The sequence below is a fragment of the Cibotium barometz genome, chromosome 22, assembly GCF_041138505.1.
Source record: "Cibotium barometz isolate CiBa-2024 chromosome 22, ASM4113850v1, whole genome shotgun sequence".
NCBI classification, from domain to species: domain Eukaryota; kingdom Viridiplantae; phylum Streptophyta; class Polypodiopsida; order Cyatheales; family Cibotiaceae; genus Cibotium; species Cibotium barometz.
This window is the reverse complement of record NC_141067.1, coordinates 38,512,021-38,537,811: the sequence shown is the minus strand read 5'-3', so window position 1 is coordinate 38,537,811 and position 25,791 is coordinate 38,512,021. Positions and strand designations below refer to the sequence as shown.

The following is a 25,791-nucleotide window of genomic DNA, read 5'->3' as shown; positions in this document are numbered from 1 at the left end:
TAAAGAAATACCGCAAGGGGCGCCAAGCTTTGGGGCCAACAGGTGTCGCTTTGTTTTCAGATTTGATCTCGCACAGAGCCCCGCACAGAGCCCGAGAAAAAGAAGAAGAAGGTTCGTTCAAAGAATCTTCCACAGGGTCATAGTGGTGCCATCCCACAGGAACCATCTTTTGGCCAGTTTCCGAATATGCAGCATGCTTATGGTGCAAACTCTCAGAGTTCCTTCTATGGACAGCCACCTATTCCTCGGCAGAACATGCATCCAAGTTATTTTGGTGGTGGCTCGGTGTTCCAATCCATGACTGGGGGTTATCCTCAGGGAGGCATGGGTATGTACGGGCCTTTTGGAGCCAATTTTCAGCCTGGCATGCAAGGGAATATGTATGGTGGTATGCAGTCCGGTATGCAAGGAAATATGTTTGAAGGCATGCAACCTGGGATGCAAGGCAATATGTTTGGTGGTATGCAGCCAGGTATGCATAATGGAATGTTTGGAAACATGGCTGGAATGTATGGTATGCCTGGTGTGGGAATGGGAAATGTTGACCCAATGATGGGTATGAATGTTGGGGGCAGCAATCTTGCGAAACCACTTCCATATGATAATCTAACGCCTATGGGAAAGGCGAAGGATTACAAGGAAGGGGGAGCTGCAGTGAAGTTTGACACATTCAATGGGGCCAAGGATAAACTTAAAGCACTTAGCTTTTTACAGCAGTTTGATGCTGCTTTTTCTGGTGGGAATTACACAGAGTCCTCTAAGGTGAGGAAAGTTGCCACTTTTCTCAAGGGCAATGCTTTGCAGTGGTGGTCTACTCTTCTTTTGCAGGGCATAGCACCCACCCGATGGGTCCAATTCAAACAGGTTTTCTCTTCCGTATGGCTCACATCTACATTCGAGGTGGATGTTATGACCGCATGGCACAAATTGGATGCTTCAAAGTGTGATAGTTTGGAGGATTATAACAAGAAGTTTTGGGAAGCTCTACTCCCAGTGACTTCTTATCGTGCCGTGCCATTATCTGAGCAGGTAGAGAAGTATTGTTGTGGGCTGCCCAAGGAGGTACGAGATTATTGTATAAAGACAAGAGTAACGAACATGTCACAGATGATTGAAAATGCTATGACAGCTAATGCGTTACTCACTGGTGGTTCATCTGGGTTTAAAGGCAGTAAGAAATTGAGCAAGAAAGCTGAAAAATTTGGGCATGCTTCTCGTGATGCTAAAGGGTCTTCAGAGACAAAGTATAAGAAGTTGCCAATGCCCAAGAGGACTTCTGAGGAAAGACAGGCTTTGAGAGATGCTCAAAAGTGTTTTTACTGTACTGAAGAGGGGCATATGTCATTCAATTGTCCCAAAAGAAAGTCCCAAAAGGACCCTAACAATAAAGGAGAGACCAAGTCAAAGAAACCAAAACCTTCTGCAGGCTTAGTTCCTGATCTTGTGGGGGAACACCCAGGTGGTGAAGCTACAGAGTTGTGCAGGGCATGGGGCAAAGTGAGAGATCAAAATGCCTTGATCTTCTTTGATACCGGTACTAGAGCCAACTTCATTTCACCAGATTTGGCTGGCCGATTGGGGATTCGCGCAGGGGAGATGGGGCCGTTACATGAGGCTAATATGGCTTATCCAGGGTATGCAGAACCCGTTACTCCTATTATTGGGAAGCTTCGGCTTCATTTGCAGGGTTATGTGGACAGCGAGGAGTTCTTTATCATGCCTTTGGATGGCTGTGATGTTTTGTTGGGGATGCCATGGTGCCACAGGGTACATGCGGTGGTGGATACTTACAATAGGAAAATCACTCTCACTCATAGAGGGAAAGAACATGTATTGGATGTAAAACTCAAAGGGGAATCTGTTCCTATTGTATCCGCTTCGGTGATTTCATCAGTAATGAAAAAGCATCTTTCCGCGTACTTGATTTATGTAAAGGATGCACAGGATGATGAGTCTAAGTCTAATTTGTCTATGTTAGATAAGGACAGGACTGATTTCTTAAGTGGGTTTCAAGATTGTTTTTTCGAGTCATTGCCAGGAGAATTACCTCCTGAGAGGCCAGAAGATCATGCCATAGATCTGATTCCTGGTAGTACTCCACCGAATAGACCGCCGTACCGTGTTAGTGCAGCCCAACAGGAAGAGATTATGAGTCAGGTGCAGGAGCTTTTGAATAAAGGGTTGATACAGCCTAGCTCATCACCCTTTTGCTCACCTGTACTCTTAGTGCAGAAGAAGGATGGTTCTTGGCGCATGTGTATTGATTACAGGGCGCTGAACAAGAATACCATCAAGAATCGATTCCCCATACCGAGGATCGATGACCTATTGGACCGCTTACAGGGCTCCACAGTTTTTAGTCGTATGGACTTAAAAAGCGGGTATCATCAGATACGCATTAGACCCGAGGATGTGCATAAGACAGCATTCCGAGTCAGCATTCCGAACCACATTTGGATTGTATGAGTTCTTGGTTATGCCCTTTGGTTTGACAAATGCGCCTACCACATATAACAGAATGATGGACAGGATTTTCAGGCCTCATAGAGAGTTTGTGGGCACATTCTTTGATGATATGATTGTGCATTCACAAACTGAGGAAGAGCATAGAAGGCATTTAGCCATTGTGTTTGCAGAACTCAGAAACCATAGGTTGGTTGTTAATGGTAAGAAGAGTGAGTTCTTTTTGCAAGAGATACATTTCTTGGGGCATATTGTGTCTGCGCATGGAGTCCGTATGGATCCAGCAAAGGTGGAAGCAATACTTAATTGGCCAGCTTTGAGGACCGTGCATGATGTACGCAGTTTTCTAGGATTGTGTTCCTATTACAGGCAGTACATACGGCACTTTGCTGAAATTGCTTCGCCTCTCCATGCTTTGACGAAGAAGGGAACTCCGTTTAGATGGGCTGATCGGGAAATTACAGCATACAAAAAGCTCAAAGAAAAGCTTACTTCGGACCCAGTATTGGTGTTACCGGACCTCCGAAAGGCTTTTGTTGTCCAGTGTGATGCATGTGGAAGTAGCATTGGTGCAGTTCTCATGCAAGAGGGACATGTCATAGCCTATAAGAGTAGAGTTTTGCAAGATGCTGAGAAGCATTTACAGGTTTATGAGAAAGAGGTGTTGGCTGTAATTCATGCTCTTTCTACATGGAAACACTACTTGCTTGGGGCTGATTTTACTGTACAGACAGATCATCAAACCTTGCATTATTTCCTCACGCAGACTAAGCTTTCAGAGAAGCATATGCGTTGGGCAAACTTTTTGTCAATGTTTCACTTCCAGATTGTGCATGTGGAAGGCAAAAAGAATGTAGTGGCAGATGCTTTGTCACGCAAGCCACAGGTCTCTGCAGTTTCACTTGCTTATCATCATGAGCTTGATGAAATGAAAGAGCAATATGCCCATGATGAGGACTTTGAAAGGTTGTATGATCAGATGTCTGAGGGTCAACGGCATGAGCACTATACTCTCAGAGATGGGTTTTTATTGATGCATGGCGGACTGTGTGTTACCAGGCCATTGCGACTCAAGGTTATGATTGAAAGTCATGCTCCACCGTATGCAAGTCATAGAGGTATTGACGCCACGGTCAAAGCAGTCTTATGGACATCTTGTGGCACCACGCGTATCTGGTGATAACCACTCTTCAAATCAAGTCTGCTAAAACAAGCCGAGCCATCTAGCTTATCCAAGATATCATCAATACGTGGAATTGGAAATCTGTTCTTGATGGTAAGCTTGTTCAAAGCTCTATAGTCTACACACATACGGAATGATCCGTCCTTCTTTTGAACAAGAAGCACAGGAGAGCAGTAAGGTGAGGAACTGGGCTGAACCAAACCTTTCTCTAAAAGCTCGTTTACCTGCTTCATGATTTCTTCTTGTTGTGCAGCACTCACTTGGTATGCGGGTTTGTTAGGTGGAGAATTACCTGGCATAAGATCTATACGATGATCTTCGGGCCTTTGGGGAGGTAATTCACCTGGCAACGAGTGAGCAAAACAGTCGTTGAATGCATTAAGAAAATTCAGCCTATCATTAGACATAGCATCCACATTTTGATGATTTGGCACAAGACTATCACGCACAAAAACCAAGTACACAGAAAGACTCTTTTTCATTGCTTTATTAATTTGGATGTGTGACACAACTGGGATGGAATCCCCTTCTTTGCCAGCATCAATAAAATGCATGCGGCCTTTATGCATAAAAGAAATCATATTGGACTTGTAGTCTTTGCGGGGCTCAAGCCTATGGTGCCACGGCTTGCCCAACAATACATCACATCCATTCAGTGGAGCAACTAGAAAATGCTCATTATCAAGGTAGCCCTGGATATGGATACGCAACTTCCCAATCAAAGGGGTAACCTGCACCTCTTTACCAATAAATGCAGCTTCGGCTTCAATCTGAGGTCCCATGTTTTCAACCTCAATACCCAATGCAGCTGCCATTTGCATAGAGATGAAATTGTCAGTTGCACAGTCATCAAACATGAAGAGTGCGGGTTGATCCTTGATTTGCCCCCAAGCCTTGCAAACCATACGCTCTTTTGCATCATGACCTGTATTTCCTTGCACATCAGGAACTGCATGTACATTAGCTTTGGTGTGCTTGTCCTCGTGCTTTGATTTGCGATCTGGGCATTGCCGAAACATGTGGTCTTTGCTACCACAAGAAAAGCATTTTCCATCCTTGGCATATTGCTCTCTTTGCTCCGGGGTTAATCCAAATTTGTTCTTCCTTGGGCCCTGTTCTTTAGATGTGTTATTTTCAGCTTTACCACCCTTGTAGGGCTCCCGGAAGTTCTTTTTAGGTGGCTGTCCACCCTTTTGCTGATTTGGAACAGCCTTGTCTTTTCCCTTGGAACCTCCTTGATCCTGCTTAATCTTGAGCACCAATTGCTAGCAAGAGCAGAAGCTGTGAGTTGTTGCAACGTATGTTTTGGGTGCAATTCAATACCCGATCTATATGCTGGTTGCAGTCCAGAACGAAACTTCCTCTTTCTTTCATCCTCAGTGATTTGCATGAAGGGAGTCACTTCCAACAACACTTTCCAAAATTTGTTAACATACTGTTACACACTCTCATTGTCTTTTTGCTCCAGCCTGTCCCACTTTTGAGTGAGAGTTTGCTCCGCATTGGGTGGCAAGAACTGAGCATAAAATCTATCTTTGAATTCCTTCCAAGTGGAGATGGGATCTTGGTGATCTTTTCAGTGATCCACCAATGGGCAGCAGTCCCTTTCAAAAACATGCTAGCATGGCGCACCTTTGACTTTTCTGTCAAATCCTCATCGCTAAAAGCAATGTCGAACTGTGCTACAAATGCTAACACCTTAGAAGCATCATGTTCACCATGAAAGACATCAAATTTGACAGATTTATCACCTGCTTTGAATTCCTTGAGCTTCCTGGCATGAGGCTCATGGTCTTCTCTTTTTCTTTTCCCATTATCCAACGGGGCAACCCTGTCTGCATGGGTTCCATGGACCGTCATAGAAGCTTCATGGGGCACGGTGGCATGTGCTCCCCGAAATCGAAACTCAGATGCATGTGACTTACCTGCATATGGCATTGTCTCTCCATGAGACAACTCAGAAGGCAAAAATTTTCTGGAAGTAGACCTGTCACCATGAGATACATGTCTTGCATGCATGTGACTTTCATGCCCTCCATGAGCACTGGCATACATATATCTGTCAGGCTTAGTGCCTTGGGGAGAAGATGCATGTCGAGAGGTGACAGCCACCTCTTCCTTTTGCATAAAAGATTTCAACCTTTGGGATGCGGGATCTCCATGCTTCAAACGAGGTGGATTTCTGAATTTCAGCTCTCCGTCATCCCCCTCTTTGATATCACCTTTGCGAAGGAGATAGGCAAGTGCCAACTCCCTTGGTTTCTTGCCCACTTCACGAGCCATTGATTCAAAAGTTACATCAACCATAGCATCAGCCTTCCTGGCTTCAATAGCACTTTGCAAATGTGGATCTTCATGCAAGAACTTTAACTCTTGCTCTTGAGCCTGCAAAAGTTTTCTCATATGTTCCATTTCAGCCCTCATAGCATCAGGCTCTTGTTCAAGCATAACTGTCTTTCCTAGAGACAGTTGACCCTTGGATTCACTATCAAGAACCCTTTCAAGGGGCTTGTGCCTACCACGCAGGGCATCAGACCCACGAGAAGCACTAGATGGACCCCTCGAATTTGGCACTTCCAAAGGGTTGCCTTGGCTGTCCATTGTGTTTAAAGTTTGCTAAAAGCGGGATGTCCAGTACACAGGTTCGTTTCCCCACTAGGAAGAGGTAAACAACCGTGCTCTGATACCAATGAAACCGATCCCGTCAACTGGGAAAGACTCCGTTGGACACCCACACGCTTAATAGCACAACTTTAAAATCACAATTTGAAATGGACAACTTAATACAACTTGAAATTTAAATGAAATGAAATGGAAAGATGGACACCAGCACTGGGGCCGGAACGGGCCGACCCCCCCCTCAATATATGATATATTTATTGGGAGTATTTAATAAATACAATGCTCCATGGGTTCCAAGAACCAGATAATGTCCATGTACATATGAAAACAGTACCAAACAAGTATGCTCGAAGTCGAAACTTGATGTAGAAGCTTGAAGCAGTACGACCACTAGTGTGGTCCAATCTCTACGGTCCTGTGCTTTCACTGGACTCCGCGGAGAGCGCCTCACTGGTGTTCCGAGACCACGCACAAATAGGCGCTCTCGTACTAACGCCTGGCTCTCCCGATCTCAGCACCTTTGGACCGAGGTTTTCCAATAGAGCTTGGACAACCCGGCACCGAACGGGTGGTGGCCGAGCGGGATGAATCCCTTATCAGATTTAAACATAAAATACTTTACTTAAATCTGAAATTCACTTACTTGTAGACGGTTGATAGAAAAATCCAATGCCCATGTGTGCAATTACTTGAGAGAGACTCAGAGGCACATCATGTAGAGAGAGGTAGATGCTCTATGGAGATGAAACACAGCCTGTATGGTTGCCAGGCTACAGTGGAGAAGAGATGGCAGCTTGCAGCACCGGCCTTTAGCACACTGTTGGAGAGGATTCACAGCACACAGCCTGTATTGGTGAGATGGAGAGGCAGCTATCAGTTTGTAGAGTATAGCCACCAGCCGCCTAGGTGTAGGAACACAACAGTCGGAGAGTGAACACTCAGATGCCTTCTGTGGGTGGCCGTATAGTTTGTAAGGCTGCCTGACTGGAGGTGCATACACAACCCATGTGGTCGCCTGGTTGTATGCAGCAGCCTGCAGGAAAGGCAGTCTGCGCAGCACACAGTTGCTGCCTGTAGTACAGATACGCAGCCACCTAGGAGGGAACAGAAATGCAACCTGAAGTGGGGCAGCCGCCTGTGAGGATGGGGAGGCGCCTGGCTGCAATCATCGCTGTCTGAAGTGCAGAAAGAACAGCCTGCTGGTTATGGCAAGCGCCACCAATAGAGAAACAAATGAAGTCGCCTCAAGGAGAAGGAACTTGTGCAGCCTGTATAACTGAGAGCGCCACCGTCAGCTTGAGGGAGAGAAGTTGGCGCAACCTGTAAGAAGCGAAAAGATGAACGCAGCCACGATGGGAGCGCACACCTCTTCTCTCCAAGGGTGGTCGTGGAGTTTTTTTATTAAGGTAGGAGGAGGAGTAAAACTAAAGATTTCCACGCATGCATGTGGGGGGGACTAGTGTGGGTAGGTGACCATGCCCACCCCCACACTCACTTAAAAGTGGGGCTCCCCACCTTGGCCCCTAAGTGGGTGCCCAAAGGGGGTGCCCACATTTAAGTGAATGTCAACACCTAACCTTATAAAACAAAGGGGTTAGAATAAAATATTAAAAACAACATGTGCGACATACTTACCACCTGTTCACATGCACTAAAGCTCGTCAGAATACAGAGCAGACTTCACGACTCACTGGCAGGCGTCCCCGCTCAGTAAGTAACACGTCAAGCAGGCAAGCACACAAATACATGTCGTGCGAAAACAGTTTCAAGCATGCAAATCATGTGTGCATGTGCAAATAGTAACATGGACATATCTCCCGTTCATGGAACAAGTACAAAATATCTGTCGGCACAAAACTGGCACGACATAAAAACATAAAAACCTGGTCTTCCTATGGAGTGACAGTCCCATAGGTAAGACACAGTTCCAGGCACGAGTCTCCCTATGGTGTGACAGTCCCATAAGCAAAACACGGCACGAATACTGGCTCTTCCATGGCGTGACAGTCCCATGGGTCGAACACAGTCCAGGTCATACACGGGTGGCACTGGTCTGGCTCCCGTCCATACGACACCATCCTGCTAACACACGGGTGGCACCAGTCTGGCTCCCGTCCATGTCAGCAAAATACTGGCCTCTTCACACGAGACACCGGCCCGGACTCAAGTGAAGGAGACGCAAAAACTGGAGATGGACCAAATGGTCGGCCAATTGGTGACAGCCAGTATTTTGCTGACATGGACGGGAGCCAGACTAGTGCCACCCGTGTGTTAGCAGGATGGTGTCGTATGGACGGGAGCCAGACTGGTGCCACCCGTGTATGACCTGGACTGTGTTCGACCCATGGGATTGTCACGCCATGGAAGAGCCAGTATTCGTGCCGTGTTTTGCCTATGGGACCGTCACACCATAGGGAAACTCGTGCCTGGAACTGTGTCTTACCTATGGGACTGTCACTCCATAGGAAGACCAGGTTTTTATGTTTTACGTCGTGCCAGTTTTGTGCCGACAAATATTTTGTACTTGTTCCATGAACGGGAGATATATCCATGTTACTATTTGCACATGCACACATGTTTTGCATGTTTGAAACTGTTTTCGCATGACATGTATTTTTGTGTTTGCCTGCTTGACGTGTTACTTACTGAGCGGGGACGCCTGCCAGTGAGTCGTGAAGTTTGCTCTGTATTCTGACGAGTTTTAGTGCATGTGAACAGGTGGCAAGTATATGGCACATGTTATTTTAATATTTCATATTCTAACCCTTTGTTTTATAAGGTTTAATGTTCACACACACTTAAAAGTGGGCACCCACTTAGGGGCCAAGGTGGGGAGCCCCACTCAAGTGTGTGTGGGGGTGGGTGCATGGTCACCTACCCACACCTCCAAAGAACTGGCCGCCCACATGCAATGGTGGGGAGCCAGCCAAATACCATGTGTTAACTCCACCTTAATTTTTATAAAAAAAAGTGACCACCATTGGTAGGGAAGGGGACCGGCGACCATCTCTGCGCATGTTTCCAAAAGCGGCTATTGAACTGCTGCAGGCGATCATCTTATTGGTTTTCAAACAACGCCATCACCATCACCTCAGCAGCCGGCGACCCAGTTGCCTCTACGCCTCTTCAGGTTGCAACCAGTCGCCTTCTCCCTTGCAAGCGCGTGCTACAGCAGGCGGCTGTGACTTTCTGCACGGGACTGTGTTCAGCTAACCGACGACTCCTCTCTTACAGTACTGCTGCGCCTCTTCTTATCATCAGGCTGCACTTCTGTAATCGCTGCTGGCGGCTGCCCACTATCTACAGGCGGCTGCCCTCACTTGAAGCAACCAGGCGATCGCTGCTGTCCATCTCCTACAGGCGCCAGTTCCCTCTCCATCCTCCTACGCAGCCTACCAAAGCAGCCGGCTGTGTCCAACACCAGCAGGCTGCGTGTGCATCACCAACAAGTGGCGTTTTGCATCCGGGTCATTATCCACCACCAGTAAGCTGTGCTCCAGCAGGCGGCTGTCCACAGCGACTGAACTCTCCATGCGTGGCTGCTGTACCTCCTGTTGGTAGATGTGCTACTGCAGGCAGGAGGCCATACCTTTCTACAGGCAGCTACTCCTCTCGACATGCTGCTGCATCATGGTGTTTCTCTCAAGTAACTGCGTACTGACACCATGAATTTTGGTCTTCCAACTACAATCCACAAGTAAGTGAATTTTCAGATTTAAATAAAGTACTTTGTGTTAAATCTGATAAGGGATTCATTCCCCCACGGTAACACCCGTTCGGTGCCAGATAGTCCAAGCTCTATTGGCGAACCTTGGTCCAAAGGTGCTGAGATCGGGAGAGCCAGGCGTTAGTACGAGAGCGCCTGTTTGTGCGTGGTCTCGGAACACCAGTGAGGCGCTCTCCGCGGAGTCCAGTGAAAGCACAGGACCGTAGAGACTGGATCACTTTAGTGGTCGTTCTGCTTCGAGTATCTACTTCGAACGTCGACTTCGAGCATATTTGTTTGGTACTGTTTTCATATGTACATGGACATCATCTGGTTCTTGGAACCCATGGAGCATTGTATTTGTTAAATACTCCCAATAAATATATCATATATTGAGGGGGGGGTCGGCCCGTTCCGGCCCCAGTGCTGGTGTCCATCTTTCCATTTCATTTCATTTCAATTTCAAGTTGTATTGAGTTGTCCATTTCAAATTTGTGGTTTTAAAGTTGTGCTATTATGCATGTGGGTGTCCAACAGAGTCTTTCCACTTGACGGGATCGGTTTCACCCATCTCTTCTGATTTGATGCCCAACTTTGCCGCAAGCTCGGGGGTGATGAAGTTTACACAAGCCCCAGGATCGAAAAAGATCAAAACCTCTTGATCTCGAAGTCTTTCCCATGCTCTGCACAACTCTGAAGATGCATCCCCTTGCTTCAACCCTATCAAGTCAGGTACTAGTCCAACAGAGGATTTTTGTTATTTTGCTTTATGAGAAGAGACATTGATCCTTAAATCTTGACATCTGACTAGTAAGCATGGCATATCCAGTCTGAGCATTTTCTATCATCTGAGTCATATTGATGACCTTTGTTTTAATGCAATAGTCACGAAGCTCCTTGGGTAACCCACAGCAATATGTCTCTACTTGCTCAATCAATGCACGGGCGTAAAGGATGTGACCAGTAGTAGCAGAGCATCCCAAAATTTCTTGTTATATTCTTCCAGATTACTACAATCTCTGGACTCTAATCGATGCCAAGCTGTCATAACATCCACCTCAAAAGTCAGTGTCAACCATAAAGAAGAGAAGATTTACTTGAACTCCACCCAAGTGCTAGGTGCTATTCCTTGATGAAGAAGTGTCGACCACCATTGAAGAGCATTTTCCATTAGGAAAGAAGCTGCCTTCCGTACCTTAGATGCCTCTGTGAAGTTACCACTAGAAAATGCCGCATCAAACTGTTGAATGAAAGTGAGAGCCTTCAAACGATCCTTTGCACCACTAAAAGTATCAAACTTTACTGCAGCACCACCCTCTTTATAATCTTTTGGCTTTTCGCCTGGAACAAGATTATCATAGGGATGTGGTTTGAGAAAAGAATTACCCACAGTATTAGACCCATGCCCATCATACCACCTCCCATACCAGGCATACCAAAAGCACTTCCACCACCACCACCACAAGTTCCATACATATCTCCTGGCATACCTCCATACATACCTGGCTGCATACCATAGCTCCCAGTCATGCCCATGTTGGGTACACCCATCATGGAATGAAAGATAGAGCTTCCGCCAAAGTAACCAGGATGAGAAGTATTAAAAGGGTTTCCATGGGTAGGTGGGGGAAAAGAAGAAGAAGAATCGGGATAATGGGAGCCGAATGTTAAGACTTGGCTTTCTTCTCAGACCACTGCTTCCGTGGTTTAGAATCAACTTTGAAGTTTTCTGGAAAATGTGAATCCTTCGCGAGTTCCATTAATCCCTCCATCAAGCTCTGCATCTTTGCTTCATAGGTGACATCATCATCTTCAAATTCTAGCATATCGGGAGGTAATTCTTGCTCGCTTTCCTCATCTTCTTCAAAGTAGTCGTCCTCTTCTGAAGATAAATCCTTCATCTCCGCACTAGTTCCAACCATACTATTAAATGTGTCGACCACAGGCTCACCCTCTTGAAAAAGTTGACGATGAATCCCGGCAATGGAACCAAGGTTGTTAGAGGCGTCAGAGGCATTTGGTACGAGGGGGGTATGGTACGCGCCTCAAAAGACTCGTATTTTTTAGAGACGTTAGAGGCGTGTTAGAGACGTCTATTATATATATATATATATATATATATATATATATATATATATATATATATATATATATATATAGTGAAAGTTGAGAGAGAGAGAGAGAGAGACTAGAGTGTGTATGTATGAGCCTTGAGGGAGGGAGGGAGAGAGGGTGTGTATGAGAGGGAGAGAGAGTGTGTGTGAAAGAAAAAGCTGTATTAATCGTCTGCAAAAGGCCAAAATGACCTATGAGACCAAAATAGTCCATCCTCATCATCTAGATACATCATCAAGATTCAAGGGTACAAAGTAAAATGAAATGAACTGAAATGAACCGGTAGAGTATAGAGAGATCTTCAAAAGTGGGTATAAAAAACATCATCATCCTAGTGTGTTTGAAGTTTGAACTTTGAACTTTGGGTCTTGAGAAAGGCTTAAGGGAGGGAGGGAGGGAGAGAATGAGGGAGAGAGAGAGTGTGTGTGAGAGGGGCTGCCTTGGGCCCTTAAAGCCCCCGTCTAAAGACTCAAACCAACAAAAAATAAAATAAAAAATGTGGACACTTTGATCAAGCAATCATACGACTCGAACGCCTCTAATCGTTAGAGACGCGCCTCGTAACAACTATGAATGGAACCTTGAAACTGGCCTTCTGAATCTTGACGGGCGGTGAGCACACTTAATCACACTTAAAACTATGAACTGGAATAATAAAATTAGAAGAAGAAGAAAATGAATAAGTGGAGCTAAAGTGCTCCTGCACAAAAGACCAATTGGCCCCAAAGCGTGGCGCCCCCGTAGGTATTTATTTATCACTCGAAGTCGGCATAGCCCTTGTACAATTCCCTAGAAGATGCCTCCTTGCTTCACGTGGAGGAGATCTCCTCGAACTTTCTGTCACCAATTGGCCGACCATTTGGTCCATCTCCAATTTTTGCGTCTCGTTCACTTGAGGCCAGGCCGGTGTCTCATGTGAAGAGGCCAGTATTTTGCTGACATGGACGGGAGCCAGACTGGTGCCACCCGTGTGTTAGCAGGATGGTGTCGTATGGACGGGAGCCAGACCAGTGCCACCCATGTATGACCTGGACTGTGTTCGACCCATGGGATTGTCACGCCATGGAAGAGCCAGTATTCGTGCCGTGTTTTGCCTATGGGACTGTCACACCATAGGGAGACTCGTGCCTGGAACTGTGTCTTACCTATGGGACTGTCACTCCATAGGAAGACCAGGTTTTTATGTTTTTATGTCGTGCCAGTTTTGTGCCGACAGATATTTTGTACTTGTTCCATGAACGGGAGATATGTCCATGTTACTATTTGCACATGCACACATGATTTGCATGTTTGAAACTGTTTTCGCACGACATGTATTTGTGTGTTTGCCTGCTTGACGTGTTACTTACTGAGCGGGGACGCCTGCCAGTGAGTCGTGAAGTCTGCTCTGTATTCTGACAAGTTTTGGTGCATGTGAACAGGTGGTAAGTATGTCGCACTTGTTGTTTTAATGTTTTATATTCTAACCCTTTATTTTATAAGGTTAGGTGTTCACATTTATTTAAAAGTGGGCACCCACTTAGGGGCCAAGGTGGGGAGCCCCACTTTAAGTGAGTGTGGGGGTGGGCATGGTCACCTACCCAAACTCCCCACCCACATGCATGCGTGGAAAACTCTAGTTGTAACTTCACCTTAATTTTTATTAAAAAGCTCCCTTCTTCAAGCGTGATCACCATCCGCTTCGTGGAAAACCAGCTGCCGGCGATCATCTCTTCTGCGCATGTTATTCCACTAGCTATTACCTACGCTGCTGTTGGCTGCGACTGCACTACTTCAGGCGGCTGTACTTCCAGCCAGCACTGACTGCAGGCGGCTTCTCCCTCAGGCGAAAGTACACCAGCTGGCTGCGTTGCACTCTACTCTGCGCTGGTGTTACCTGCAGGCTGCAAACTACTCTCTCTTTCCTCTCCAACAGGCGGCTGCCTACCCTGCACAACAACTGCCACCTTTTGAGGGCTACGCTTTTATTCCTACAGCTAGCCGGCTCTCTGCAGCCAGGCGATTCTTACCTCCAGGGCGGCTGTTTCTGCTATTATATGGGCGGCTGTTTTTCCACGCCTACCTCTCTACGTTCAATCAGTACTCTGCCTTGCCCACAGGCGCCTATATTACAGTTTGCTGTACAGTCTATTACAGCAGCCGGCTGTAGATTCATCTTCAGCAGGTGTGCGTGAACTCATCTACAGAGACAGCTGCACTTACAACACCCCTCACTCCTGCAGGCGCCTGTCCACAGCAATCTACTTCTTCTCCAGCTGCTATACCCCCTGTTGGTAGATGTACTACTGCAGCTAGGAGGCCATACTTTTCTACAGGCAGCTACTTCTCTCGACATGCTGTGCCTCTGAGTCTCTCTCAAGTAACTGCACACATGGGTATTGGATTTCTCTATCAACCATCTACAAGTAAGTGACTTTCAGATTTGAATAAAGTATTTTATGTTTAAATCTGATAAAGGATTCATCCCGCTCGGCCACACCCGTTCGGTGCCGGGTTGTCCAAGCTATATTGGAGAACCTCGGTCCAAAGGTGCTGAGATCGGGAGAGCCAGGCGTTAGTGCGAGAGCGCCTGTTTGTGTGTGGTCTCGGAACACCAGTGAGGCGCTCTCCGCGGAGTCCAGTGAAAGCACAGGACCGTAGAGATTGGACCACACTAGTGGTCGTTCTGCTTCGAGCTTCTACATCGAAATTCAAGCCTATTTGTTTGGTACTGTTTTCATATGTACATGGACATTATCTGGTTCTTGGAACCCATGGAGCATTGTATTCATTAAATACTCCCAATAAATATATCATATATTGAGGGGGGGGTCGGCCCGTTCCGGCCCCAGTGCTGGTGTCCATCTTTCCATTTCATTTCATTTAAATTTCAAGTTGTATTAAGTTGTCCATTTCAAATTTGTGGTTTTAAAGTTGTGCTATTAAGCGTGTGGGTGTCCTACGGAGTCTTTCCCACTTGACGGGATCGGTTTCATTGGTATCAGAGCACGGTTGTTTCCCTCTTCCTAGTGGGGAAACGAACCTGTGTACTAGACATCTCGCTTTTTAGCAAACTTAAAACACAATGGACAGCCAAGGCAACCCTTTGGAAGTGCCAAATTCGAGGGGTCCATCTAGTGCCTCTCGTGGGTCTGATGCCCTGCGAGGAAGACACAAGCCCCTTGAAAGGGTTATGGATAGTGAATCCAAGGGTCAACTGTCTCCAGGAAAGACAGTTATGCTTGAACAAGAGCCTGATGCTATGAGGGCTGAAATGGAACATATGAGAAAACTTTTGCAGGCTCAAGAGCAAGAGTTAAAGTTCTTGCATGAAGATCCACATCTGCAAAGTGCTATTGAAGCCAGGAAGACTGGTGCTATGGTTGATGTAACTTTTGAATCAATGGCTCGTGAAGTGGGCAAGAAACCAAGGGAGTTGGCACTTGCCTATCTCCTTCGCAAAGGTGATATCAAAGAGGGGGATGACGGAGAGCTGAAATTCAGAAATCCACCTCGTTTGAAGCATGGAGATCCCGCATCTCAAAGGCTGAAATCTTTTATGCAAAAGGAAGAGGTGACTGTCACCTCTCGACATGCATCCTCTCCACAAGGCACAAAGCCTGATAGATATATGTATGCCAGTGTGCATGCTAGACATGTATCTCATGGTGACAGGTCTACTTCCAGAAAATTTTTGCCTTCTGAGTTGTCTCATGAAGAGACCATGCCATATGCAGGTAAGTCACATGCATCTGAGTTTCGAGTTCGTGGAGCACATGCCACCGTGCCCCATGAAGCTTCTATGACGGCCCATGGAGCCCATGCAGATAGGGCTACCCCGTTGGATAAGGGGAAAAGAAAAAGAGAAGACCATGAGCCTCATGCCAAGAAGCTCAAGGAATTCAAAGCAGGTGATAAATCTGTCAAATTTGATGTCTTTCATGGTGAACATGATGCTTCTAAGGTGTTAGCATTTGTGGCACAGTTCGACATTGCTTTTAGCGATGAGGATTTCACAGCAAAGTCAAAGGTGCGCCATGCTAGCATGTTTTTGAAATGGACTGCTGCTCATTGGTGGATCACTGAAAAGATCACCAAGGATCCCATCTCCACTTGGAAGGAATTCAAAGATAGATTTTATGCTCAGTTCTTGCCACCCAATGCAGAGCAAACTCTCACTCAAAAGTGGGACAGGCTGGAACAAAGAGACAATGAAAGTGTGCAATAGTATGTTAACAAATTCTGGAAAGTGTTGTTGGAAGTGACTCCCTTCATGCAAATCACAGAGGATGAAAGAAAGAGGAAGTTTCGTTCTGGACTGTAACCAGCATATAGATCGGGTATTGAATTGCACCCGAAACATACGTTGCAACAACTCACAGCTTCTGCTCTTGCTACAGAGCAATTGGTGCTCAAGATTAAGCAAGATCAAGGAGGTTCCAAGGGGAAGAACAAGGCTGTCCCAAATCAGCAAAAGGGTGGACAGCCACCTAAAAAGAACTTCCGGGAGTCCTACAAGGGTGGTAAAGCTGAAAATAACACATCTAAAGAACAGGGCCCAAGAAAGAACAAATTCGGATAACCCCGGAGCAAAGAGAGCAATATGCTAAGGATGGAAAATGCTTTTCTTGTGGTAGCAAAGACCACATGTTCCGACAATGCCCAGATCGCAAATCAAAGCACGAGGACAAGCACACCAAAGCAAATGTTCATGCAGTTCCTGATGTGCAAGGTAATACAGGTCATGATGCAAAAGAGCGTATGGTTTGCAAGGCTTGGGGGCAAATCAAGGATCAACCCGCACTCTTCATGTTTGATGACTGTGCAACTGACAATTTCATCTCTATGCAAATGGCAGCTGCATTGGGTATTGAGGTTGAAAACATGGGACCTCAGATTGAAGCCGAAGCTGCATTTATTGGTAAAGAGGTGCAGGTTACCCCTTTGATTGGGAAGTTGCGCATTCATATCCAGGGCTACCTTGACAATGAGCATTTCTTAGTTGCTCCACTGAATGGATGTGATGTATTGTTGGGCAAGCCGTGGCACCATAGGCTTGAGCCCCGCAAAGACTACAAGTCCAATATGATTTCTTTTATGCATAAAGGCCGCATGCATTTTATTGATGCTGGCAAAGAAGGGGATTCCATCCCAGTTGTATCACACATCCAAATTAATAAAGCAATGAAAAAGAGTCTTTCAGCGTACTTGGTTTTTGTTCATGATAGTCTTGTGCCAAATCATCAAAATGTGGATGCTATGTCTAATGATAGGCTGAATTTTCTTAATGCATTCAACGATTGTTTTGCTGACTCGTTGCCAGGTGAATTACCTCCCCAAAGGCCCGAAGATCATCGTATAGATCTTGTGCCAGGTAGTCCTCCTCCTAACAAACCCGCATACCGAGTGAGTGCTGCACAACAAGAAGAAATTATGAAGCAAGTAAACACGTCGCCTCATTCTGTAATGGATGGCCCGGAGAGAAAGGCGTGGGAAGCTTTTGCAGCAAGGTCGCTAAAACAAGACATGTGGTCTTGGTTGCATTCAGATGAAAGGGGTTACACTTATGCCTCACAACAGTTTCGGGGCACTTATGCTAGATTGGATAGGATGTATATTTTACATCAAGATCTCTTTTTGCCAGAGGTTCTTACTATGATGGTTGATCAGCAACAGGTTTGGTTCAGCCCAGTTCCTCACCTTACTGCTCTCCTGTGCTTCTTGTTCAAAAGAAGGACGGATCATTCCGTATGTGTGTGGACTATAGAGCTTTGAACAAGCTTACCATCAAGAACAGATTTCCAATTCCACGTATTGATGATATCTTGGATAAGCTTGATGGTTCAGCTTACTTTAGCAGACTTGATTTGAAGAGTGGTTATCACCAGATACCCGTGGTGCCACAAGATGTCCATAAGACTGCATTCAGGACAGCCTTCGGATTATATGAATTCTTGGTAATGCCTTTTGGTCTCACCAATGCTCCTGCTACTTTTAATAGAATGATAGATAGGATATTCCAACCCCATCGCAAGTTCACAGGAGTCTTCTTTGATGATATCTTGGTTTTCTCCAAGAATGAACAGGAACACAGAACTCATTTGGTCACAGTGTTTGAAGAGTTGCGGAAGCATAAACTTTTCGTCAATGCCAAGAAAAGTGAGTTTTTCCTTTCAGAGATTCATTATCTGGGTCATATTGTATCCAAAGATGGAGTTACAATGGATCCTGCAAAGATCGAGGCTATTCGGAATTGGCCGGAATTGCAAAACGTACATCAAGTACGTAGTTTTTTGGGATTATGTTCGTACTACAGGCGTTTCATAAGGCATTTTGCTATGATTGCCACTCCTCTACTTAAAGATTTGGAAACATTACCTTCTTGGGGCTGAATTTGTAGTCAAGACAGATCATCAAAGCTTGAGATACTTTCTATCTCAAACCAAGCTTTCAGAGAAGCAGATGAGAATGGCAAACTTTTTTTCCATGTTTCATTTTCATATTGTGCATACTCTAGGAAAGAAAAATGTAGTGGCCGATGCACTATCCAGGAGGCCTTATGTTGCTGCAGTCTCAGTGGCCTCTCATGGAGATTTATCTGCTATGAGAGATTTGTATCATTTGGATGCTGATTTTTGCCATATATGGACTGATTTGATGGCTGGTCATTCACATGCCTCTTATGTTATCAACGAGGGTTATCTCATGAAGGATAATTGCCTATGTGGTGAAGGATTTGCGTCCAAAGGTTATGGACGAATGTCACGCTCCACCTTATGCTGGTCATAGAGGTATTATGCCTACTACTCGCATGATTCAGAGGTATTTCTTTTGGCCGAGCATGCGTAAAGACATTGAGGCTTATGTGCGTGCATGTATTACTTGCCAAAAGGTGAAATTTGACAAGCAAAAGCCTCCAGGTTTGCTTCAGCCATTGCCTATTCCCTCGCAACCTTGGGAAAGTATCACGATGGATTTTATTATGGATTTGCCTAGATCCCAGCATGGGAATGATGCTATTTGGACTATTGTGGACAGGTTTAGCAAGCAAGCTCACTTCTTGCCTGTCAAGAAAACCATCAAACCTGATCATATGGTAAAGCTTTTTCTTGCTAATATTTTCAAGCATCATGGTATGCCTAAATCTATTGTTGGGGATAGAGATCCCACGACTACAAGCCTATTTTGGAGGGCTTTGTTTGATAATATGGGTACTAAGCTTGAGTTTTCATCAGCTTATCATCCCCAAACGGATGGCCAAAGTGAAGCTGCAAATTCAGCTGTGTTGGATTTATTGAAATGTTATGTGGCAGATCAAAAGACTGCATGGGAGAAGTATCTTCCACTTGTTGAGTTTGCCTACAACAATACAATCCATGCTTCCACAGGAAAGGCTCCGTTTGAGATTATTTATGGCAGAGTGGTATTGCCACCCATCCTTCGTACTAAGGATGAGATTTTTGCAGCTGATGAATATGTTCGTGACTTGGATGTTGCCTTTGGTCAGGTGCGGACAGCCATAGCAAGATCTCAGGATAAGCATAAAATGGCCGCTGACAAGCATAGAAGAGACATGGAAGTCAAAGAAGGTGATTGGGTATTGCTGAAATTTGAGAAGACTAGGCTTCGGAAGAGGCCAGGACGAGAAGGATCATATCCTAAGCTTTCTCCTCGCTACTATGGACCCTTCAAGGTGATTCACAAGATCAATGAAGTGTCCTACAGGCTTGCTTTACCTAGTCATTGGAAGATTCACAATGCTTTTCATGTGAGTCTATTTCGGAAATATATGGGGCCAGATCCTGATGAGCCTGTCACAGAAGATCCGCCAGAGATTGAAGAGCTTGAGGAGATCCTCCAGCCAGAACAGATTGTTTTTCACAAGGAGAGAAAGCTACCTGCAGGAAAGCTTTCCAGGAGATACCTTGTGAAGTTTAAGAATTATTTGCCTATTGATGCCAAGTGGGTAAATGAGGATTATTTTGCAGATTATCAACAGTTGTTGCAGGCATATCTTGAGGCTTTTCAGTTGAGGTCAACTCTTTAGAAGCCCGGGGGGATGTCACCAATTGGCCGACCATTTGGTCCATCTCCAATTTTTGCGTCTCGTTCACTTGAGACCAGGCCGGTGTCTCATGTGAAGAGGCCAGTATTTTGCTGACATGGACGGGAGCCAGACTGGTGCCACCCGTGTGTTAGCAGGATGGTGTCGTATGGACGGGAGCCAGACCAGTGCCACCCGTGTATGACTTGGACTGTGTTCGACCCATGGGATTGTCACGCCATGGAAGAGCCAGTATTCGTGCCGTGTTTTGCCTATGGGACTGTCACACCATAGGGAGACTCGTGCCTGGAACTGTGTCTTACCTATGGGACTGTCACTCCATAGGAAGACCAGGTTTTTATGTTTTTATGTCGTGCCAGTTTTGTGCCGACAGATATTTTGTACTTGTTCCATGAACGGGAGATATGTCCATGTTACTATTTGCACATGCACACATGATTTGCATGTTTGAAACTGTTTTCGCACGACATGTATTTGTGTGTTTGCCTGCTTGACGTGTTACTTACTGAGCGGGGACGCCTGCCAGTGAGTCGTGAAGTCTGCTCTGTATTCTGACAAGTTTTGGTGCATGTGAACAGGTGGTAAGTATGTCGCACTTGTTGTTTTAATGTTTTATATTCTAACCCTTTATTTTATAAGGTTAGGTGTTCACATTTATTTAAAAGTGGGCACCCACTTAGGGGCCAAGGTGGGGAGCCCCACTTTAAGTGAGTGTGGGGGTGGGCATGGTCACCTACCCAAACTCCCCACCCACATGCATGCGTGGAAAACTCTAGTTGTAACTTCACCTTAATTTTTATTAAAAAGCTCCCTTCTTCAAGCGTGATCACCATCCGCTTCGTGGAAAACCAGCTGCCGGCGATCATCTCTTCTGCGCATGTTATTCCACTAGCTATTACCTACGCTGCTGTTGGCTGCGACTGCACTACTTCAGGCGGCTGTACTTCCAGCCAGCACTGACTGCAGGCGGCTTCTCCCTCAGGCGAAAGTACACCAGCTGGCTGCGTTGCACTCTACTCTGCGCTGGTGTTACCTGCAGGCTGCAAACTACTCTCTCTTTCCTCTCCAACAGGCGGCTGCCTACCCTGCACAACAACTGCCACCTTTTGAGGGCTACGCTTTTATTCCTACAGCTAGCCGGCTCTCTGCAGCCAGGCGATTCTTACCTCCAGGGCGGCTGTTTCTGCTATTATATGGGCGGCTGTTTTTCCACGCCTACCTCTCTACATTCAATCAGTACTCTGCCTTGCCCACAGGCGCCTATATTACAGTTTGCTGTACAGTCTATTACAGCAACCGGCTGTAGATTCATCTCCAGCAGGTGTCCGTGAACTCATCTACAGAGACAGCTGCACTTACAACACCCCTCACTCCTGCAGGCGCCTGTCCACAGCAATCTACTTCTTCTCCAGCTACTATACCCCCTGTTGGTAGATGTACTACTGCAGCTAGGAGGCCATACTTTTCTACAGGCAGCTACTTCTCTCGACATGCTGTGCCTCTGAGTCTCTCTCAAGTAACTGCACACATGGGTATTGGATTTCTCTATCAACCATCTACAAGTAAGTGACTTTCAGATTTGAATAAAGTATTTTATGTTTAAATCTGATAAAGGATTCATCCCGCTCGGCCACACCCGTTCGGTGCCGGGTTGTCCAAGCTATATTGGAGAACCTCGGTCCAAAGGTGCTGAGATCGGGAGAGCCAGGCGTTAGTGCGAGAGTGCCTGTTTGTGTGTGGTCTCGGAACACCAGTGAGGCGCTCTCCGCGGAGTCCAGTGAAAGCACAGGACCGTAGAGATTGGACCACACTAGTGGTCGTTCTGCTTCGAGCTTCTACATCGAAATTCAAGCCTATTTGTTTGGTACTGTTTTCATATGTACATGGACATTATCTGGTTCTTGGAACCCATGGAGCATTGTATTCATTAAATACTCCCAATAAATATATCATATATTGAGGGGGGGGTCGGCCCGTTCCGGCCCCAGTGCTGGTGTCCATCTTTCCATTTCATTTCATTTAAATTTCAAGTTGTATTAAGTTGTCCATTTCAAATTTGTGGTTTTAAAGTTGTGCTATTAAGCGTGTGGGTGTCCTACGGAGTCTTTCCCACTTGACGGGATCGGTTTCACTTTCACCCGATTTGTGTTGTGGGATACAAGAGCCTTGGCCTCCTTTTTATACAAGATTGGGGGTGAAAAGCTATGCTTTTCACCCTTAGAGAAAAACTTCTATGAGTGCTTTCCTTTATTGAAAAAATAATAATAATAATAATAACTCTTCGAAGGCTTCTTCGTCTCTTTTTTTTTTATTAAAAAAAAATACATGGCAAATAGCGTTTTTGAAAATCCACACAGCTTTTCCTTGCATTTTGGGTTGCCCGTCGCCTTCGCGTTCTGCTGCCTGGCGTTTTCTCTTGCGTTTGCTGCCCGGCGCTTTTCCTTGCGCTGAGTGCGCCTGCTCGCCTCTATTGCGCTAAGTCCTGCTGGACTTCTAGCCAAGCCTGCCTCTGACACGTGGCAGCGCCTATGCCATGTCATCACCTGCAACCAACCGTTTCAGTGCTTGTGCCTGCAACCAACCACCTATGCCCTGTCATCGCCTGCAACCAACCATGTCAACTCCTGGAGTCAGCCACGTCAACTGCCTATGCCACGAGTACCACGTAAGCTGTCTACATCAGTCACCTGTGCCACGTGGCAATGCCACGTCAGTGATTGGTTGTACTTGCAGGACTGATCCACAGATTGCCTTGAGAAGGTAACTGCTACACTTGCAACAAGGTAAGAGAAGGACCCAAAAATATATGCAACGGGGACTGTAAGCAAGTCCATTTTCTCATGCATGGGATCCGTGAGTGGGAGTTCCAGGCATTAAAAATTTAGCAAGACAGAGTCGGCTTTGGTGCAGCAGAGACCATGGACAAGATCTGTTTCGAGTCCATTATTAGAGGTTTTTTGGGACGTAATGTGTTCACAGTCCATTGTTGGGGGATAATGGGCGTGGTGTGTTCGACAACTCATCATTTTATTCTTGGAGTTCACTACACATTGGTGTGGAAATTCGAGCCCAAGCAAATTTCTTTGTTGTTCATGGTGGCATTGTGCTTCAACTTTCGAGGAAACAAGTTGGCGGGTGCTCTCTCCGAGGTGATTCCGGTATTTGTAGTAGTACTGGAGGATCCATGGTTACATCTTAATCCACTTATCTTCTTCAGACTCTTGCACACTATGAGTTGCAGAGGTGAAGAATATTGTACATCTCAATGTTTTGGAGCCATGTCTATTTATTGGGATTTATCCATTTATTCTCCTTTTAGTAGTTTGTGAGGCTATCGGCCAACTCTACATGCAACATCACTATATAAGGGTCCTCCTCGTATTCACTTCAATCATCCAATCCTAGCACAATTGCACAACACTCTCTTGCTGGCTATTGCCATTGTAAAAGCTTCATGCTATAATAAAAGGTAATCTTCTCAACAAGCTCTCTCTCTCTCCTTTGCTCTTTCTCTCTCTCTCTCTCTCTCTCTTTCCTTCTCTATGCTTCCGCCTATGCATACTTCAACATAAAGTCCATAGTACACTATGGACTTTTCTATGAGACTGCACTACAATACAAGTACAGGTGCAGGTACAGATGCACATTGAGCTGATAGTATCTCAGACATGAGATCTACTAACGGTTTCATCTTTTCTTTTGGGAGTGTTGTTAGCTAGGGTAGCAAGAAGCAACCAACCGTTGTTTTCTCAAGTACAAAGACTGAGAATAGGAACACTGCTATGGCAACATGTGAGATACCTTGATTGCAGAAGCTACAAGTAGATATGGAGGTACCCATGGATAGAGTGGTTGTCATTTATTGTGACAACATAAGCGACATACAATTGGCGAGTAATCCAATGTATCATATTAGAACAAAACACATTGAGGTGCATTATCACTTTGTGAGGCAGAAGGTTCTAAGAGGTGATGTGGATTTGGTGTATGTCCACAGAGAGGATCCGGTAGCTGACATCTTTACAAAAGCCTTGGATACTAAGAAACTCTGTAGATTCAGGAACTTACTTGGAGTACAAGGTATGGAGTTGAGCTCGAGAAAGAGAATAATGATATCGAGCTCAACTAGTACAAATATTAGTGACACGCCAAGATAATAACTCCCCACTTACGCCACATAAATATTATGACCAGTGGTTTATAAGCTGTGTGACAACCACTTTGGTGTACTAGAATAATGACATAGTTATAACACTAGCTCATGTAATCAAGTTCACACTATGGACCAACGTACTTTCCCTTATAGTTACGTTATGGTTGTAGAGAAGAGAAGAGATTAGATGAAAATTCACCCTTCCAACTACTTGCCTACTCTTGTGTGTGTGTGTGTGTGTGTGTGTGTGTGTGTGTGTGTGTGTTTGCTTGCAAGGAGCTCAAGCCCACCCTCTCCCCCGCATTCTTCTGAATGAAAGGTTGCATGGAAGCCTTAGATATGTATGTATGCATGTAGGGGTGCACAAAAGCCTTGGATATGTATACATGTATGTATGTAAGGGTGTATGCATGCATGATGTATATATGTATGCTTTGGAGATTTTGGTATGTACGGCTGCAGAAAAGCCTTGAACATATGTGTGTGATGTAAGACTGCACAGAGGCCTTGAACTATGCACGCATGCACGATGATTGTGATGTATGCATGTATGTATCCAAACCAAATGCCACTTAGGATAAATCAAAGTAGTAAACCCTGTGCATATAAGTGGAAACCTAATGCTGCATAGGATAAATCGGTACTGAACTGAACCCTAGTGCTCCATACATTAGCACTTAACTCTAGTGCTAATCAAGCAGTAAACCCAAAAATAAAAGCACAGAAGCAGCTCTTTAACCAAGGGCTCATGGAGAGAAAGACAAGACTTACGGAGAAGCTTCCTGTGCTCCTCATGCCGAGGGAGTTGTTGGACTGTCGAAAGCGCGAGCAGAGGAGGCGGCAGCAGATGACCATGATGAAAAGGGCACTGAGGACGAAGCCGAAGATGGTGATGGCCATGTTCATGCTGGCGCTCATGATGCTGGACGGCTGGTTGTTCGCCATGGCCGCTCTGCTCGAAATCTTAATCTGTGGTTCTCTGTAGATCACGTGAAGAGGGTATACTGAGAAGAAGGTATGATGAAGGATATATACTACCCATGGGCTCTACAGCTCTCCACAGAGCCATTCTGCGTTTGGAGCCATTCTGACATGTAAGCTCTGAGGCAGGTTGAATCCTAGATTTGGAATGTAGGCGGAGAGAGAGAGACAGAGAGAGCGCGCGCCCTTTCGGGGATGCCAAACCCGATATTGTTTTTTACTCTGTGAGTTCCAATCAGTGACGTGGCTTGCCGCCTCAGCATTCAAATGTTTAGCATTAATAAGGAAGGCTTCCCTACCCCATAATCAATTCATCATTTGAAAGGTTTGCCATTATTCTTTATTATGTATTCCGTGTAGTGTGTCTATGTCCCCCACACTATTGGTTTATATTCCCACTAGTGGATGGGCGCCCCACACTATTGGTTTATATTCCCACTAGTGGATAGGCGTGAAACGCCCAAATTGTCGGGGCCATAACAAGATTGTCCATCCGTCTCGGCACGGCAAGACAGCCCCTTTGA

General features: G+C 45.6%; 1 protein-coding gene across 1 annotated transcript in view; it reads right to left on the bottom strand.

The window, feature by feature from the left end:
- LOC147626584 (uncharacterized) overlaps positions 1-25,367 on the bottom strand; it is a 46,322-nt gene extending 20,955 nt beyond the window's left edge. Inside the window, exon 1 of the mRNA XM_086816639.1 lies at positions 25,058-25,367. Coding sequence (XP_086672765.1) covers positions 25,058-25,231 — 174 coding nt within the window. The 5' untranslated portion in view covers positions 25,232-25,367. The remainder of the gene's footprint in view (positions 1-25,057) is intronic.
- Between the last annotated feature and the right edge of the window lie 424 nt (positions 25,368-25,791).